This window comes from Paroedura picta, chromosome 1 (genome assembly GCF_049243985.1).
Source record: "Paroedura picta isolate Pp20150507F chromosome 1, Ppicta_v3.0, whole genome shotgun sequence".
Lineage (NCBI taxonomy): Eukaryota > Metazoa > Chordata > Lepidosauria > Squamata > Gekkonidae > Paroedura > Paroedura picta.
Genome location: NC_135369.1, coordinates 101,725,045 through 101,745,985, shown reverse-complemented (window position 1 = coordinate 101,745,985; position 20,941 = coordinate 101,725,045). Strand labels below are relative to the sequence as shown.

The following is a 20,941-nucleotide window of genomic DNA, read 5'->3' as shown; positions in this document are numbered from 1 at the left end:
TGGTGAGAGACAAAAATGAGATCAGTCATGCCAACAGTGCTTTCCTGAGCCAACCTAAAGCAAGATCATACATCTTGTTGGAGGTTCATGACAGAGTATCAAAAATAGCTCGGTAGGCAGAGTTATACACATTCAACCAGGATCTCTTTAAGTAACATAAAGGCTATTTTGTGACTGTAAAACCTAATTTATGACTATAGAAAATACAGAAGCTTTGGCTTTTTACATGTTCTGTTCTTCAGTATTATAAATAGTTCCACTAAAAATGTCAGGTTAATGGGTGGGATTCTGCTGATGCTGACAGTTCTGGTTTGGTCCTGTGTCACTAGGGCAGTCTTCCATTGCCAAATTTGAATGTTGTAATAACTTGTAGACCCAAATAAAAAAGTATTCTATCTCCATACCAGTTATAAGAAGGAATTCGGTTAAAATGGAATTTCTTGGTGATAAGTGAATGCAGCCATAGTGTGCAAATTGTGCAGCAATTGTTTGTGTCCAAACTTGGTGTCTATGTCTTTCCTTTCTCGTTGCTTCATTAAGGCATGCTGGCTGTGGCTTCTTGTATGTGTGGCTTTTCTAACTTATATTCAGAGTTTGTGAAAAATCTTCGCACCTCTTATATAAGTAAGTCATCTCATAACAGCTAATAATGTGTCTATATTAATTTGGGGTTGATTATGTTTTTGTTCATTCTGAAATTTTGTTTTACACTAGCCTGTTATTTTAAGTTTGTCACTAATAATCAGTGGTAGAAAGTGATTATGTTTTTTGTCAAGTTAAGTACTTTTATATAAAATGCCATTAGTATAAGATCCTGACTACAGTACAAACTTTAATCTATTTTTTAAGTAAAAGTGGACTGTAACATTGATAATTAATGAAATTAAAGCCTCTTTGCTACCAGCTCTTTATTCCATATATGGAAAGTGTACACTTGCAGAAGAGTGAGTAAATTTTTTATTGCTGGTTCCCATCTGTTTTTTTTCATCCATCACAAATTTTTATCGAGGTTTACCGAAGTTTTGTTTAAACATAATGGCATGTAATATTACTTCATATACTGTAGATCCACATGACTTAAACAGTCTAATTAGTTCAAACATTGTAATAGATTTTTCCTTGCACTTAGTGCAGCTCTTAGGCTATGACAAATGCAGAGCCATAACTGAGGAAACCTTTTAAATAGCTGAAATGTCTTGCTTTAATCCCTGGAAGCTGGTATATGTGATTCTTCTACATAAGTTTTGTATAGTTGCTTAACAGCTGGATGATAGCTACAATTTAAAGTGCAATCCCAAGAACACTTTTTCTGGAATAAATGCCCTTTGAATAAACCTGAGTAGGCGTCTAAGTAAACTTACTTAGAGTTACTATCTAATAGTGCAGTCCTCAAATCAGCTACTTAGAATTCCAATAAGGTTTATTTCAGTGGAGCTTTCTACAAGGATAAGAGCCTCCGCCGCCCTAAGAGCCCAGTGGCCATTGCGGAGGCGAGGAGGCTCCCTGGACAAAGGATCCTGATGCTACGGGAGTGTGTCAGGTCGGGGAACGCCCGAACAATGCACGCAACACCTGAGGGAGGTGGGGCAGGGCGGCGGGCATAAAGAGGGGCCACTTGAACCATGTGGCCTCTTTCTCCACCACACTTGTTGCAGGCAGGCCTGCTAAGGGCCTCCACCCCCCCCCCTTCCTTAGAGACTGCCGCCTGCAGGCTGCATCAGAGAGGGGGCAGTGGTGGATCCACCCCTCACCGTGGGTGTGCTGACACTCATGGCTGGAGTTGTATATATGTTTAATAAAAGCTGTGGCCCTGTTTGCCAAAAGATTAAAGTCTCATGTCTGTCTTTGGGAAGGATTGTACTGGCTGTTTGCCTCTGTCATAACAGGAAGAGCTGAGAAGTTGCTGAGTGCCCAAAGTGGTTTGATACTAAGCACATGACTTGTAGTTTGTATAGTCAGGTCACTTAACTTTGGTAATCTGATGTCAGAAGTGGCAGATTTATTACTTGTATACCACTTCAAAGCAAACGCTCTTAAGGATATATTAGTAGCTCTATGGGTTTCTGGTGCTCCAAAATAAAATCTGATGCTGTACAGGGTTCTGACATTTACAAATGTTAATGTAACAAATTCCTCTACATCAGTCTGGCAGATGTAGCCAAAGTTACACCTCTTATCCTACTAGGTTGTTTCTTGATATCTATCAGTTGGCCTGGATTATTTCTGAACCAAACAAGGATATTAATGTATTCATTAATTGTGCAAACCTGATGAAGTAGCCTGCAGCATACACTACTAACACAAAATACTTTCCAGCCTAGTGAAGTGTCTTTTGCTAATGGTACCTAGAGCAGTTTGATCTTTTGTCCAGATTTTTCATTAGTTTTTTCTAAGCTTGAACAACATACCTTTTGTCATTGCTTTTATGGCTTCTCGTTGCTTTTATTTCGTTGCTTTTATGGCTTCTCGTGAATAAATTGCTTTGCAGTGCACTGGAAAATGTGCTATTCCTGTGCATTCTCAGATTTTATCAGGTATTTCTATACCTTACACAAGTTAAACTTCATAGCTATTTTTAATGCAGTATTAAATGCTGTGCTTACATTACATTTGTTATACAGTATATCCTGTATAAAATGTTGAACCTGCCCCTTTGCAGATTGATATATCCGTGGAATAAGAATATTCTCAACTAGAGGATATTATTGTGCAGACTTGAGGAATTCCAACTTTGCAGAAAATTGAGAGGGGTAAAAAAAAGAAGCTTAAATCCCAGTTGAAAGGGGAAGTTTTTGTGCATAAACAGAGAGCCTAATGGAGCATTCCATTAAAGGTGGGCTAAATGTAAGTTGGATATGAGAAAGAGCCACTGCTGCATGTGACAGGCAGAGAGGACTGTTTGGCAGGGAAGAGGAGGGGAGAGCCAGAGATAATGCTGTATTGAACCAGGCAAGCAGATGTAGCAGTGCTGTGAGTGGGTGGACTGGTTGGCAAGTGGGAAGCTCACCATTAAATAAAAAGGAGGAGATTCTCTCCCATGAATCCCATGGGTTTTCACTTGTCATTATATCTAATTCTCAACATAGAGCTAGCTGCCAATTCCTAAATCTGGAGGTTGGATCCATGTACCAAAAAAGGATATTGTCATGCACTTCTGGGGAGGGGGTCTAGATTTACAGAATGTATAAACATTTAGGAAAAAATATATTTCTTTAAGGCTTTTAACCAAATTTATTTAAATTGTTTGTTGTACACTGCCTTGAGCTGAATGGGAAGGCAGTATATAAATTAAATTATTAATATTAGTAGTAGTCGTAGTAGTATTTTATCCCTCACTTCCTAAGCAGAGGAATGTTTTCTGAGGTGAAGGTTCTCTGAGCAGACAACATTCATATTTATTTTTTGTTTGTTTGTTTGTTTGACTTTTATCCTGCAACTCCCAGACATGCTGGCTCATGGCGAATCACAATGTATAAATATAAAACCCATAAAATACAATAAAACAGATAAAAACAACACAGATGAACACATAATTCCATATTAGGCCCTAGTCTCCGATCTTTTGTTCCTAATTAGATTTAAATTGGGGGTGATGGTAAGGTCCCTTCCAGATTGTACAAGGATGGGGAAGGACCCACTGTTATCACCCGGTATTCAGCCTGGCCTCAACCAAAAGCTTGGTGGAAGAGGTCCATTTTCCAGGCCCTGCAGAACCCAGAGAGTTCTGACAGGGCCTTCAACTTTTCTGGGAGCTCATTCCACCAGGCAGGGACCAGGACTGAAAAGGTTGAGGCCAGGCATGCTTCCTGGGGGCCCAAGACCCTCAACAGATTCATACCTGCAGAGCAAAGTGCCCTGCGGAGGGCATAAGGTGACAACTTTTCCCACAGATAGGTAGAACCCAAACCGTGTATAACTTTAAAGGTCAGAACCAATACCTTGAACTTGATTCAGAAACAGACGAGTAACCAGTGCAGTTGTTTCAGCAATGACTGGACATGGTTCCTCCAAGATGACCCAGTGAGGACCCTTGTCGCCGGATTTTGTACCAGCTGTCATTTCCGAGTCAGGGACAAGGATAGACCTGTGTCGAGTGAGTTACAGAAGTCTAATCTGGAGGTGTTTCGAGGACAGGTAGGGCACTAGTAACCGTACTTGGTGCAGATGGAAAAACGGCAACCAGGCTACTTTCGTAATCAGAGCCTCCATAGATAAAGAGGCATCAAAAATCACGCTCAAATTCTTGCAGATGTAAGTTGCACCCCATCCTGGCTCCTTCAACCCAGCCACAGGACCTCTGTCTTGGAGGGGTTGAGTTTCAGAGGGCTCTGCCTGATTCATCCAGCCACAGCTTCCAAACAACTGGCAAAGGTATCTGGAGGGAGATCCAGCTGGCCGTCCATCAGGAGATAAAGCTGGGTGTCATCTGCATACTGGTGACACTCCTGCCCATAACTCCTGACCAGCTGAGTCAGAGGGTGCATATAGATATTGAAAGGTTCTTTCCCCACCACAACCCTGTATGACCAGTTCGTAAGAAAGGATGTCAGCCATTTCAAGGCTGTTCTTCTTAATCCCTGTGTCCTCTTGGTGGCGTGCCATTAACTCATGAATGACCACATCAAATGCAGCTAATAGATCTAATAAAATTAGTATGGCTGATCCGCCCCGGTCCAGCTGGTGTCAATCATCCATCAGAGCAACCAGCACAGTGTTCACCCAGTGGTCCAGATGGAAGCCAGACTAGTATGGGTCAAGGGCTGAAGTTTCTTTCAAAAATGCCAGGAGCTGGTCCGCTGTGGCCCTCTCAACCACTTTGCCAAGGAACACAAGATGTGACACTGGGTGGTAGTTAGCAGGGTCCCGTGGGTCCAGCAATGGTTTCTTCAGTAAGGGACGAACCACAGCTGCCTTAAGCTCCTGTGTGAATTCTCCCGATAAAAGGGAGAGGTTCGCAATCTCCCTCAGGGCTTCGTATCCACCTATTGCTGCCCTTCAACAGCCATAATGGGCAGGGATCTAAGGGGCAGGTGGTTGCGTTCACTGACTGTAGGAATTTGTCCACTTCGGTTAAAGAGAGCCATCTGATGCCATCAACCGTATCCCTTGCAGTGGCCACGAAGCTGCCAGTTCACAATCTGTATCAATCGTGGCAGTAAGGTCACGGTGGAGCAACAAAATTTTATCCAACAAAAAGCTTGCTAATGCCTCACAGTGTAAGTCCAATTTACTACTATTTGGGCGCCCTACCTCGAGGGCAGTAAGTGATCAAACTACCCTAAACAATTGTGCCAGGCAAGAGCTTGTGGATGGAATTTCTGCAGTGAAGAAATCATGCTTCACCACTTTCACAGCCATCTCTTACACCTTCATAAGCAAGCAGTAAGATGTTCTTGCTGCCTCATCACAAGTCTTCCGCCACACCTGCTGTAGCCATCTCACTTCCCTCTTCCTTTCCTGAAGCTCCTGGGAGTACCAAGAAGCCTGTCTGAGGCAAGAGTGAAGAGGGCATCTAGGAGCTTCAGGATAGCAATAGCAGTCATCAGGTGGGACTGCCAGACCTCCACCAAGGCTGTTAATGAGATGCTGGAAGGCATCGGGTCCTGCAGAGCAGTGGTCCCCAACCTTTTTATCACTGGGGACCAGTCAACACTTGACAATTTTACTGAGGCCCGGGGGAAGGATAGTCTTTTGCTGAGGGATGTCGCTGCCACCTGAGCCCCTGCTCTACTTGCTTTCCCACCGGCGCCCCTGACTTCCCACTGCCTGCTGGGGGGGTACTGCCAGCAGCAGCTGCACGGTACCATGCTGAGGGGGAGCCCCAGCCATGGCGGCTGCTGGAGAGCACCAAGGGTGAGCTAGTGGCAGGGCAGCCCCCGAGGCAGCAGCTGGGGAGGAGGATGAGGAGGAGCCGTGGCCCGGTACCAACTGATCCCCGGACCGGGGGTTGGGGACCACTGCTGCAGAGCATTCAGGAATCTCTCAGATTCCATAAGTCTCTGTGGTCAGACCAAAATACATCTGTCACCGAATGGGGAGGGGGTGGTAACCTCAGTCGGGTCTTCAAGGCATGGTGGTCTGACCATGGGATGGTGTTGTTTGCCACCAGATCTAACTTTACCCCTGCACCAAAGATCAGATCAAGGCCAACCTGATGGGTGGGACCAGCAACAAATTGCAAGAACCCTACTGTACCCATGCCTGACATTAGATCCAGGCCATGTCCTGGGGACAATGAGTCTGCATGAATATGGAAGTCTCCCCAGAATCAGAAGTCTAGGGAACTGCAATGCCCAGGCAGCTGCCGCTTCCAGGAGCCCTGACAGGGCATCCTGGGGTGAAATGGGTGAATGATACACCACCCAAATGGGCACATACTCGACCGATTCCCACCCTAGGCTGACACACTCAATCCCCACAATCGATGTTGCCAGTAGAGCCCTGAAGGGATTAGTCTCCTGAACCAGGACCATCACCACCTTTCTCCTACCATGGAGTTGAGGCTGATGCAGGACCAAAACCCCAGGCTGCACTAGATCTTTCAGGGCAAGGGGAGGGGAGGGGAGGGCATTGGTTTTTCATCTCTTCTTGTCATGTGTCACTGCCAGTGGTGGAGGTAGAGTTGCTCCTCCTTTGCGTGTGAGGCAAGAAGCTGTTGGTGACAATATTGCATATAGGCAGGAGAGTGAGAGTGGAAGCTGTCATGCATTAATGCATGAATAAGGCAGCATTAGTTGTACAGCAGGTAGTCAGATTGAACAATGAATGAGTGACTCAGCAAGGGAACAAGGTGGAGACAAAAAGCTTGGCATTCTTATGGGGTTGTTGTTTATACAGCTCTGGCAACAAATGGTAGTAGAATCATGGGATGTTTAATTGTGGGTAGATATGTCAGCAATTGCAAGCTTAAATGGACTCCGGGGAATGTTAGAGGATAAGAAGGCCTAGAGGATCATTGTCCATGGGGTCGCGATGGATCAGACACGACTTCGCAACTAACAACAACAATGTAAGCGATACACATTGAAGGAATATTATTTCACTCAAAGAATAACATTCTGTTGCAGGAGAAATGTGATTTTTCTTTCTATCCCATGGATTCTTAATTTATCTGTAAGGGAGTACCTAGGCACTAACATGGTTTCATTCTTTAAGGTAATCTATTCTTCATATTAGTTGACCCTATTACACACATTTCTTTGTTTAGAAAACTTTCTTCACGTGTTCGAAAGTGTTCTCAGCAATAAAATGAAACCAAGCATACAGTAAAAACATTTTTTAAAAACCCATAGCAATAATAACAGCTAATAAAAGCAATCTAGAACAAAATCATACCACATAAAAAACATACAGTCTTTCTAATGAGGTGTTGGACCTCTGATTGGTGCACACTGGGGAACATGCCCCCAATAGGGTTACGGGACTGCCCCACTGATGGCCAATCAGAGGCTCTTCCCCGCAACCGTCCTCCTCGATGCCACTTCTGGCACTCGGCGTGAGTGCCAGAACCAGCAGGAGATAGGTTGGTGAGCCATGTATGCATGCTTCACAATGCCCATGCCATGCTCCCTGCCCTCCTCACTGCTGGGCTGTTCATGCATCCCACCATGGCCATGCTGCATTCTCAAGCGTCCTGGCTCCTGGGAAAGCTGGGGGGGGGGGCTGTCTCCCCTCACTCCACCATGTCAGCCCGGGTGGCCCACCTCACTGACAGGCCTGCCGTGGTCTGCGAGGGACCCTCCAACCTCCATTTGCCTTTCTTCAGCCCATTTTTAAAATGGGCTTTCATCCTAGTAGTATATAAAACATAGTTTAAAAGGACATTGACAAAACATTTCTGTATCTAAGAGTAGGCCATAAAACATCTGAAAGGTAAAGTCCCATAGTTAACAGTTTGGCTAAAAAGAAATGTTCTGGTGCCAATAGGAAAGTAATTCTCAAGGGAGATGGCATTACAGAGATGAAGTGCCACCTCCAAAAAAGCCTTGTCTCTGGTGCCAACCTTGTCTTACAGCCAGGGCACAGATAGCAGGGCTGGAGAACAGAGTCTCAGTTGGTAGGGTGAACAATATGAGACTGGCTGTTCCCCTCTCCCTTCAGAAACTCTGTACACTAACACACAACTACTGAGAGGAGGTAGACAGCTCTCTAAAGGAAAACGGCCTCAGTGACTCCCGGAGAGAAAGAAGAATAAATAGCAGTCTCCATAGCTCCTTAAGTATTGATGAAACAAATCATATGGTACAGGAAATCTCATAGACTTTGAAATGCCACAAGACTCCTTTTTGTACTTTCTGCAGCATACTAATATGGCTATCCCTCTGAAATCTATAAGTTGCCAAAGGAAATAAGACAAAGATGCCAAACTTCTTTGGAAGAAGTCCATATGATGAGCAAAAATTGTATGGAGTATTCAGCAGTGCTTACAGTTACTGCAAATGAACAGTGTTCAGCTCTGTGTGCCCCAAAGGAAAGAACATAGCATTAGAATTGAAGCAGGGAATTGTAGAGCCCCTCTTTTCATATACAGTCTCATGTCAGTCACTGTCGCAACTCACTAAGCGAAAATTTTGGCGTGCTTCAGCCCAAAGCTCACGGTTTGCTCGTTCTTGGTTTGCAGTTTTTGCCCTGTTCCATGATTAGCTGGCTCTTTGAGTTTCTATGCTGTTCTTCCTATTGCTGCTTTTCCTGCTTCTCCTCCTGCTTTTAGGTTGAGAGACTTCTTTAAAAAGGAAGTTAAAGATGGCAGTAGAGATATTGTTGCACATGGTAGGAATACGTCCCCCCACTATTTAGCTCTTTTGGCAGGTTTAGCAGGTTTTTGCAGTGCTTCAAAACTCTGCTAAAATATGCTTGACTAGACCAATCATTTCCAGCAGAGGGTCCCTGGACCCCCAGGGGTCCACAGGGAGTCTGGAAGTGGTCTGTGGCCTTTCCCCTCCTGCCTTAATGGACACAGCTCTAAGTGCTGCAAAGTTGGCAGGCTCGCTGGGCTTTCCATCATTCTTGGCTGGTGCTTTCCCATTGGTAAGTTTGCAATTCAAGGTCTCTTGGGACTTGTAGCTCCCTTGTTCTTCCCAGTAGCAGTTTATTCTATGTAGCACATGCTATCAACCCCACAATTTTAGGAGCCTTGCATGCTACTTTCCCAGCAAAGCCCCTGAATTGGATGACAGGCAACCTGCCAGTGAGCATAGGTGCAGTGAGCTTGCATGCATACTTCTGGTGCTGAAAGGACCTGGATGTGGCAGTGTACTCTGCCCTACCGCCTTCAACTCAGGCAAGGAGCCATGCTGCCTGGTCAAGTAGCAGAGAGAGGTGAGTGACTACCAGAGAAGGTGATGGCAGCAGAATGGGAGTGAGTTGGATGGCCAGATTCAGGGCAGGGTGTGTGTGTATATGTGTGAGTGAGAGAGGGAGAAAATCAGTGGTTGGGGCTGTCTCAGGTTCTGGCATCGCTCCCCCCATGCCCAGGATCATGCTTCAGATGTGTGGGGGTATTAAATGCAGGTAGCAAGACCACTTGCAGGATGCTTTCCCCTTCCCATGCTGGGCACAAAAGGATTCCATTGATCTGATCTGAGAGCTCACAGCATGCCTCCGCATCTCTCCCCCACACTATGCTCTTTGCTGGGAGGAGTGGGGGAAGTGAGGTGGAGGTGTAACTGCCTATAAATTTTTTTCTCCCTGCCCCCAAATACAGGGGCAGCATGGCATCTGGGAAGGATCAGTGCTTCTAAAACAACCCCCACCCACAAAAGAAAACCCTGGAAAAGCACACCAGAGGGGAGCCAGTGGGCGGTGTGAGCAACGTATCCAAGGTCCATCCAGTCCAAAACTGTCACACAGAGCCCAAAACCCAGGTACCAACAGGCGATCCATCAGCAGGGCCAGAACTCCAGCAGCTATCCCATTGTGCTCCCACCTAAGCACCAAGAATACAGAGCATCATTGCCCTATCCATAAGATCATAAGAGAAGCCATGTTGGATCAGGTCAAAGGCCCAGCCAGTCACACAGAGGCCAAAATCCAGGTACAATAAGGTCTACCAGCAGGGCAGGAACTGTAGTAGCCCTTCCACTGTGGCCCCCCAAGCAGCAGGTATACAGAGTATCACTGCCCCAAACATCAGACCATAAGAGAAGACATATTGTGTCAGGCCAGTGGCCCACTCAGTCCAACACTTTGTGTCACACAATGCCCAAATCCCAGAAGTCATCAGTAGGTTCCCCAGTAGGGCTAGAACTCCAGACCCCATTGATCCGTTTCCAGCACATAGCCTCTGGGGACTTGCAGTTCATGGTGCCTTCCCTGTGCAGCAAACGGGCCTTTGAGATTTGACTTCTGTGTGACACAGAGTGGCAGATTGGATGGGTCACTGGCCTGGACCAACATGGCATCTTTTTTGTTCTCATGACTAGGGCAGTGATGCTCTTATTCTTGGGGACAACATAGTGTGGGCTTATGGAATTCTGGCCCTGCTGATGAACCTCTTGATGATCCCTGGGATTTGGTGACTCTGTGACTGATGCAACATGGCCTCTCTCATGTGCTTATGGCTAGCTGACCATCTGGTGAATATTACCATTCAGGAACAGGGCTGGCTTCTGCAAGGCTATGCTGCAGGGAGACAAGGAAGAAGAAGCTGTGGCCAGGCTTTAGGCTTCTGGCAGAAGGAGGATGCCTTATTCTACCTCAGAGAGTTCCAACTCCCTCACTCAGGCTTCACCCACAGCCTCTCACATCAACCTCAGGCACCTTTTCCCTGAAGAAGAGCTAACAGTCAGCCAGCCCAGAGTGCAGTTATTGTTCTGTTCTTGGAGCCAAGTTTGTACTTCTTTGAGATCTTCAGGCTCCTTGGAGACTGGCATCTCTAGCAATGTCAATAAGACAAATATAGGTGGGGGTGGAGTGGGTCTAATGGACATGTCAGTTCTGGTGACACAGGAAGAGAGGAAGAGGCTTGGCAACCCTGCTTCCTGTGATGTGGGAGTGGTCTGGGGATGTCACATCTGGTAGGAGTGTCTGGGTGATGTCACTTCTGGTGACATGACTTCTGAGGATGTGGCCACCTGTGGTCCTTGAAGCCTGAAGAATATTTCAGGGGGTCCTCCACAGTAAAAGGCAGAAAAAACTCTGGACTGTACCATAATGTAGGACAAACTTTATGGCCTGGATCCTACGAATCTACTCAATAAAACCTGAAGACTTCCTCAGAAACCTTCCAAAAAATTAAGTAGCTCTTAAGATGACTAAGTAGCTCTTAAGATGACAAAGAGGTGATTTGATAGCCATCGTCAAATACTTGAAGGGCTGTCACATAGAGGATGGAGAAGATATACACAGAAATTGCTGTTTCAGGTGATTACTATGATTTCCTGGAATAGTATTAAGCATCTGGGATTGTTAGTGAAACAAAAGTACCCTTTCCAAAGAAATCCAGGTTGCTTTCAGGTGCTGTTAGGTAGCTACAGAATGTGCTTGTGTTAGCAATGACATTTATTTCTATCACCTGGATCCTTGCAATAGAGGAGCACAAAGCACTTCCAACCAATAACTTTTGGCAACAAGCTGCACTTGTAGAGAGCTGCACTTCTCCCCCCCGCCTTTCATTTGTGGGATGCAGCCCTGCCAAGGACTGAGTTTGATGTCGGAGTCAGGAGTGAGACCCACAGCCTCTGATTGCTTCTCTGTGGGGGCCAGTGGATTCAAACAGCCTAGCCACAGCCCAATTGGCCAGCTAGCAGTAGGATCCTCCAGGGATTCAATCAGTTTAAACATTCATGTAACTGTAACCAATCACCTGCAGCTGTGGGTGATATACTTTTATGTAGATATTGGGAGGCGGGTTGTTGTGGGGTATTTCAGTGCAGTCGTGGTACTATTTGTATCATGTTCTGGCACCAATCAAGAGCTGCAACGATTCCAGTGTCTGTATGTTTCTGAACTCACAGGTTCAACAAGAACCTTTTTGTTCTTTGGATAGAGAGTCGGGGCAGCTTGTTCAGGGGCATATGGAATTTGCCCCTGTTGTCCAATTTGCTTGAAACTCAGACAGGTGGCATTCCTCTGCAATTTTGGCTTTCATTTCATTGAAAACCTGCCTCTGAACAGACACTCATGGGGCATAATTATGAGCTATAAGAGTAGGGAAATATAGACAACATTTTTGTGTGTGTGTGGGGTGGGGGGTTAATGCCATGGATGGCTGGATCTCTTCCACTGCTGATTGACTGCTGTTGGTAGGAATCATTTAAGAGAACTCAGTATTGAGAAGTATCTACTTTGGGGGTCTGTTCACTATAAAATGGGCAGAAGTTCTTCAGATTAAAGGGAGGAATGTGTTATGTGGAAATTTGATGCCATTATCTTTATAAACAGCTGCCCAGACTCTCATATATATTTCCCATTGAAAACAATGGTCATAAACTCTGGAACCACACACATTTGAATCATGAATCAATAGTGTCCTATCCAGAAACGAGCAGTCATGGTAAAAAAAAAAAAAACCCACACACTCCAAAGCCTGGATCTGAAGTCATAATAAATATTTTGCCAGTTCACACCCCTAGCATAAATCATTGGGTCACTGCCTAAGGCATGCCAACTTCAGCTCTCAAAGGAAAAACAAACCGAACTATAACTAGCAGTTTATGTCTTCTTTTCTCAGGTATACCATTTTGTGCTCTTAGATGGGCCATAGTAGCAATAGAAAGAAAGAGGATCAGATTGGAGCAGTCATGATAGTGCTCAAGATAGAATCATAGAATCATATAGAATCATAGAGTTGGAAGGGGCCATACAGGCCATCTAGTCCAACCCCCTGCTCAACGCAGGATCATCCCAAAGCATCCTAAAGCATCCAAGAAAAGTGTGCATCCAACCTTTGCTTGAAGACTGCCAGTGAGGGGGAGCTCACCACCTCCTTAGGCAGCTTATTCCACTGCTGAACTACTCTGACTGAATATTTTTTCCTGATATCTAGCTTATATCATTGTACTTGTAGTTTAAACCCATTACTGCATGTCCTCTCCTCTGCAGCCAACAGAAACAGCATCCTGCCCTCCTCCAAGTGACAACCTTTCAAATACTTAAAGACGGCTATCATGTCCCCTCTCAACATCCTTTTCTCCAGCTGAACATTCCCAAGTCCCTCAACCTATCTTCATAGGGCTTGGTGTCTTGGCCCCAGATCATCTTTGTCGCTCTCCTCTGTACCCTTTCAATTTTATCTACGTCCTTCTTGAAGTGAGGCCTCCAGAACTGCACACAGTACTCCAAGTGTGGTCTGACCAGTGCCGTATACAATGGGACTATGACATCTTGTGATTTTGATGTGATGCCCCTGTTGATACAGCCCAAAATGGCATTCGCCTTTTTTACTACTGCATCACACTGCCTGCTCATGTTTAGTTTACAATCCACAAGTACCCCAAGGTCTCGTTCACACACAGTGTTAGCTAGAAGCATATCCCCCATCCAGTAGGCATGCTTTTCATTTTTCTGACCCAGATGCAGAACTTTACACTTATCTTTATTAAATTGCATCTTGTTTTCATTTGCCCATTTTTCCATTGTGTTCAGATACTCTTCTTTAGAGCTCTGTCCTTCCCTCCATTTCCTGAACATCTCCCTTTTCTTTCTTAGTTCCTCTTGAAGTTCTCTGTTCATCCAAATAGGCTTCTTAGAGCTCCTGCAGTGTTTTCATCTTTCTGGGATAGTCATGGATTGAGCATGCAATAGCTCTTGTTTGAGTACCGCCCACCCTTCACATGCTCCCTTCCCTTCCAGCATTCTCGTCCATGGTATGATATTCATCATGTCTCTGAGTTTATTAAAGTTTGCCCTATGAAAATCCAACATCCGCGTCTGGCTACAAGCTTCCTTGGCTCCCCATCTCAAAAGGAATTCTCTGAGGACATGGTCACTTCCCCCTAGGGTCCCCACCTCATTCACCTCATCTACCACCTATACTTTGTATCACTTTTTAATTTGGGTTTTGCCCTTAAGCCAAAAACTGTATTTCATTTAAGATTTATAACCTCTGATATCCAATACAGTTCAGCGTAGGGTAAGGTGACCAGATTTTAACATTGGTAAAGCGGGACACCATTGACTGGGGGGGTCTTGATAAAAAATTTGGTCTGTATGGAGCAACAAAAAGTTTCATTGAACGCATAGAACGCAAAAAATAGTATTGTAATATATATACAAATTGTACTTATGTTGAAACTATATATATATATATATATATATATATATATATATATATATATATATATATATATATATATATATATATATATATATATATATATATATATATATATATATATATATATATATATATATATTTATTTATTTAATTTCAACATAAGTACAATTTGCCAGGTATCCCCAGATGTCTGTCCAAAAGTGGGACAATCTGATCACCTTAGTGTAGGGGTCCATTACAGTACTAATGATTTGTATTTTTTGAGGGGGATCTGGCTGCAACATCTGTAACCCTATTGATCACCAGAGTTAATTCAGCTGATTTGTATTTTATATTGATGGTAGTAGCTGGCAAGTAGATTATATGGGTGGTCTGTTTCTTTAAAGATAAATGTTTACATCATAAGTTCCCTGGGGGCACAAATGTAGGCTTCAGCAATAATGAAATATTTTGTGCTTAATTTTACAAGTTAAATTTGGATATCATATTCAGCAAACAGATGGTATGTCTGAACCTTCCTGCCTCCATTCCTTTGATTGCAGCCACTAAACTTCCTGGAGGACAAGACGCTCAAAGACAGCATGAAGGGAAAATCTGGGTGTACAGTGGGAGGGAGGAGTCAACAAAACCCGCTGCTTCATCTGTTGTTGGAAAATGACCATAGATTAACCCTATAGTTTTGGCTTGTTTTTTAAATGTTGGGAATGGGGTTTGCACTTTGTAGTCTAATCATTTTTGTAATAGGTCATTCTTTAAATTATAATATTTAGTTATCTCATATATACTGATACTCGTTACTACCTTTGTAACATGCATCATTTTTCTTCTGAATCTCTGAAGTACAATTTTAAAAATCACATGTATAAATTTACTATCACTCCAAAACCTATAGTGGAAATTTACTATCACACATAACATTTACAATCCCTGCATTTTCCTAATTTTGGAATTTTAATCATCCTACTATGTTTAATATTACAGCAAAAATTTCACTGTTTATCAAATCTGTTCTCTCCTCCCAAAAAGCCCAGTGGAAGGTATACTTAGCGTTTAGTGATACAAATTCTTAACAGCCATCTTTTTTAAAAAACCACTAAAATAATTCCATATTTTACAGCTGGTCTTTGCGACATTAATGAAGGCACTACAGTACAAGAAGATCGTTGCAAGTCGCCCACCTCAGGTAATTAACTGTTTGCATAAACATTTTAAAACTAGATTGTGCTTTGAAACATTTTGACACAGGGTCTTCTTCTGTGTTTTCACTGTGATTTATTTATAGTCCTGCTTGAGCTGGCTTAAAAATAAAAACAAGACCATCTTGTTCTTACTGTTTATAATGCTACTAAAGGTTACAATGGATTTCTGAATGCGCAGTTTTAACGTGGTTATACTCCTGAAAACAGAGCTAATTGTAGCTCTTTCACAATAGGTAGTGATGACACTGGATCTAATGTGGATGTGTTTAAAATATCACAATTTCTTAAATTGTGAGGCCTGTGGCTGCCTTTTCCATCAACACTGTGGTTCTTCCAGGGACCCCGTTCCTCAGCTGATCTTGCAGATGGCGTCCTGCAATATTCTGTCTTTTTTGTCCTATTCATATTAATGTCCAGGGTTGCTGATCACCAAGCATGAAGAGTTCTATAATGAAATTACTTTGTATGTAGTAGGGAATATCTTGATTATTTGTTACAAATTTCATCTGGAGTATAAAGTCCATCCATCCATTCTTGCAGATTTATTGTTCATTGTGTTTATAAACTGCCTTTCCAATAGACATTTTAGTGCAAAGCATTATATTTAAGAAAATAATATTCTTATTTCTTTAAATTCCCAGATTAAGGGAAGATATTATTTACTGTAAAAACATAGATCATATTTTTGTTAGTTTTAATTGCAAATATAAATTTATAAAGTCATTTTTCCCTCTGATACTTCTTTTAATGCTTGGGGCATTTTATTTAATGGGAGATTTTGTAGAAAGGGCTGTTTTTCATGTATTAATTAATTTTTATAGTAAAATGTTACATTACATAAATTTCTAAAAAATAACACTGACTAATAAAATAACACTGACTAAGTGACCTGAAAGTTTAATAAAATTAAAGGAATATGGAATATGTTTTGGCAAATTGATGTCAATTTAATGTTCTTGATTAGAGAACTGTCTAGGTCTTACTATTGCTGGTAATCTCTATAGCTGCTAACTACCTTGAGTCTGTGTATTCATGGAAGAAGGCTCACCCATATATCAGGACTCGATTATTCACCTGGATAGTGCCTGGCTGATATTTCTGTGACTGGACAGAGCTCATACAATGGTCTGGCTTGCAACTATATATATGCAGTGTTCTTTCAAGTGACCTTTTTGTGCCTAGAGACTTCTAGGCTTCTGGCTGCATCCATAGTGGTTGTACATGCCAAACATCACATGAGATCTCTTCAGGCTTGGTAGAACTGCATCCTGAGCCCACTGCAAAACTCCTTTCAACACTGTTTGCAGAAGTCTAATATAGCAGATATAATTTATTTATTTATGCATGCTTTGATTTATAACCTGCCACTCTTAACAATGTCATCTCGTGGTGGCTCACAATATAAAATCACAATACAAAATGCCCACAGAACTCCCCTTAAAACATTAAAACTAACAGTAAAATACCAAATATCAATAATCTCAAGATGACGGTATAACTCTAACAGGCCCAGAGACCAAACTCCACTGTCCCAGCCAAGCTGATGACATGGCTCCAAAATGATGGAATGTGAGGGTTCTATCATCAATGCCAACCAGCAGCTTCAAAGTAGGGCGGTACCCACTGATCAAACTTTGGTCACCCCCCCCCCCCAGCCTCAACCAAATGCCTGGCGGAAGAGCTCCGTCTTGCAGGCCCTGCAGAAACTGGATAGCTCCATCAGGGCTCTCAGCTCTTCCAGGAGCTAATTCCACCAGGTTGGGGCCAAAGCCCAAAAACTTCTGGCCCTGGACGAGGCCAGGCAGATGTCCTGGGGTCCCGGGACAACCAGCAAATTCATACCTGCAGAGTGAAGAGCCCTGCAGGGGGCATAGGTAGATAAGCAGTCCCTCAGATAGGTAGGACACAGGCCGCGTATAGCCTTAAATGTTAAAACCAAAACCTTGAACTTGATCTGGAAGTAAACCGGTAACCAATGGAGCTGCTGCAGCACTGGCTGGATGTGGGTCCTCCAAGATGTCCTAGTGAGGACCCTTGCAGCTGCATTTTGTAATATCAAAGCTAAGAGTAGGCCTGCATAGAGCGAGTTACAGAAGTCTAGCCTGGAAGTGACAGTTGCATGGATCACTGTGACCAAGTGTTCTAAGGACAGGTAGGACGCTAGTAACTGTGCTTGGTGCAGGTGGAAAAATGTTGTCTTCAACAGAGCCCTTTACGACCACCACCACTGGGTGTCCGTAACAAAAAATGCCTCTAGGTAGAGATGAGGTGCAGGCTACAACTACTACATTGTCTATGGCTGCAAAAGAAAAATGCTTCTGGTAGTTCACATATCACTCTGTGCTTTTCTCCTAAAGCTGCAGGACAAAGTGGCAGCCAAGTAATCTGTCAGCAAGCAAAATGACACAGCATCAGTAATTCTGTTTTGTCTCACCTGCACCTTCTGAGATGCATCTGTTACCTTGCATGCAATATTACATTTTGCTAATTAAGACAATACTGTTGCAGACTCCAATCACCAAAGGATAAGGACTCATGCCTTTCTGCAGGTCTCTTATCTCCACTATTCAATAGATGGGCATGCAGCAGCATAGGAACAGCAATTCACTCCATAGTTGATGACTTTCCAGTCAATTGAATGATACAGCTTTTTTATATCTTCCACTTATCAGCAAGGTGGTCAGCAAAAGTTCAGATTTGGTTCATGAACTAGCCTTCTGATTTATATAAATTCATGGTTTGATTCATAGGTCAAAACAAAAAGGAGAAAATATCCTGACCCAAGTCAAGACCCCCCCCCAAAAAAAGTGTCAAAATAAGGAAAATGTGTTCAAGCCTCTATGTTGTAAAATGTAATGTAAAACTGAATATTAATATTTATTAAAATTAAAAACCCAAGGCTTTAAATATAGCCTCATTACAATCCAAGTGTACATTCATACTAATGCCTCCACTGACCATAGTTCAACCACAAACCAAATTACAAAAACGTGGTTCATGCTCATCCCTAGTTAGGAGTACACTGCCATTTGATCTCAACAGGATAGCCCCACTCCAGGAAACACTCTGCCAATTCATTGTGTTATTGACAAGCAACAAAAAGTCTCTTTACAGCACATCAATCGCCGCATGTTTAACCATAATGAAGACCTGCTACAAGCTGGTTTGTAAGCCACTGCCCTAGACTAGATCCTTGTATCATTGAAACAATAAAATATATTACTAAACTGATAGCTCAAGGATTTCTTGAACCAGAATCAGTTCCTTGATAAATCAAGTTTCTGTGAACCTTTACACAACTGAAAATAAGCTTTCTTGTATTTCATGTTATTCTTCTTTATTATTTAGTTTGTATATTTGTAAACATGCTGTAGAAGAGCGAGAAATCTGAAGCACATAAGAGGATTTAAGAGTTATGCATGCTTAACTCTAGATTGTCTTACATAGTTGCTAGGAATAAAGGGCAGTCATTGCTATATTTAAAAACCATAGCTTATAAATAATTCTAATCACTGTTTTGAACAGATTTTATCAGGTTCTTCCAAGAGTCAGGTTTTTCCACTGCAATTATTTTCAACATTGTTTTTGGGAGAATGGAAAATGTTTTCCATTATTCCCTTTATTCCATGACTTCATATCTCCAGTTATCCATTATGGACCACCCTTCTCTTTTTACCATATCAATGAACATGCTAGTTTTTGTTTATCTTCCTGATGGTTTGTACAGTTCCCTCACAGGAACTGTATGTGTGCAGGCCAGCAGCAGAGATAAGGAATTCATTTTTCTTCTAGTGCAAGGTGCTATCTTCTCTCTTCCAGACTTTTCCCCTACCTTCCAGCACAAAATAGTTTTAATATGTAAATTGATATTGTAAACTGGCCTGAGCACACTTGCAGGAAGGGGCAGTCTAGAAATCAATTTTTAAATGAAATAAATAAGACAGAAAAGGGGAAAAAATACCTCATTTTTTGCCCACATGGTCTTTTCCTTGTTGCATATGATTTGTGTGTTTTTCTTTTCCTGCCAGCCTCAAGGAACAAAAAGATTTTTTTATGTGCATGAAATGTGAGGAAATATGGCTGAGGCTGATCATCATTCCCTTTGTCTTTTATGTTTGGATGATGATGATGTCTATGATACCACTTGATGCCCAGCTTGTAAGTAAATTATTCCAAAGGCAAGGAACAATAGGCTGTTGTGCATTTTCTCACTTTTAAAATCCATTATTTGGTGTGTGTGAAAATACCCTAAAGATGGTCCTGTAGGAGGACGTGTTAGTAGACTCTAAAGGGAACACTTGGTTATCCATCTGTGTGCTAGCTTCAGCAGCAGAAAAACAGTTCTGAGAAATTCAGAAACCTGGAAAAAATTAATATCATACAGCTGTTTGGTATTTGGGAATACCAATACTAATATTTTGGGAGAGGAAGATCCAATGTACCCAAAGCCAAAAAATAACGTTGTTATTTACACAACCTCCTCAACAGTCTGATCTTGGAGAACATTTCTACAGCTGCTCTAAGAATTCTTTGCCTGATCCCTCTAAAGTGCTGCACTTATTATGATGAGTGGGTGCCTCAGTTAAATGCCAGGCTGTGCTTCCATGATTCCCTGGGGTATGACCCCTATCACAGGGAGAATATGATCAATACTGTGGTATTCTGTATTTTGGACATAAGCCTCATCACTTTGCAAAATTACATGGTTCCAAACCAATTGGTGTCGCAGGTCCAGTGTCCTACATCAACAGCCCAGTGCTTGGTGTGTGGCTGCAAGACATCAAAACCTACTTTATTATACTCTAAGGAGGTCAGAGACTTGGATTCAGAATTTGAAATGTCTCAAAATGAGAGATTTCGACCGTTTATACACTGGGAAATTCACTGCCCCATCTTCCATGCAGGAGCACAAATCCGGGGCAGATGAGGTGCACCGGGCCAAATGCTCCCCTGTGTGGGTGCAGGAAGAGGTCGGCCAACCTGCCACAACTAAAACTCCAGCCTGCAGCCTGGCATGAAACTTCCAGTGCATAAAGGGTCTTCCTCAGAGCTATTACCAGATGGTGCAGGGATGGAGTCTTCTCTGAGTTTTGAACTGAGATCAAACACCGAACATGTTCTGCATGGCTAAATCGGATCTGATATTAAAGGCCTTATGTCCAGAACCAATGTGTCCGGTAGTATTTCTTATACAACATGAATGTAATTCCAGAGCCCAGGGCTGATCTAGCTTCAGTTACTCCTATAGTTGGGAAAATAGAACCTATGTACAAAAGTGGTTGGACTGCATAGTCACCACAAAGATTAAAACATAGTTGTGCTTAGCTATAATTGATGTTCATCAGGTGGTGGGCTGTGTAGTCACACACCTCTCCCTTCCAGCAGTGAGCTCCTCTTTTTCTATGGTTATATATTCTTTGGCAGTATCTCTAGAAATTGAAGGATGGGTGCAAGCAGCCTACTTTATCACTTGCCAGTGCTGAGAAAAACCCTGGGGGTGGCATGAGAGTGCTTTGTGCTAGAAGAA

General features: G+C 42.9%; 1 protein-coding gene across 4 annotated transcripts in view; it reads left to right on the top strand.

Annotated features, from left to right (window-relative positions):
• STXBP5 (syntaxin binding protein 5) overlaps window positions 1-20,941 on the top strand; it is a 168,395-nt gene that overhangs the window by 117,330 nt on the left and 30,124 nt on the right. For all 4 annotated transcript variants that reach the window (XM_077350455.1, XM_077350448.1, XM_077350439.1 and 1 more), the window contains one exon: window positions 15,333-15,398. In XM_077350455.1, coding sequence (XP_077206570.1) covers window positions 15,333-15,398 — 66 coding nt within the window. The remainder of the gene's footprint in view (window positions 1-15,332; window positions 15,399-20,941) is intronic.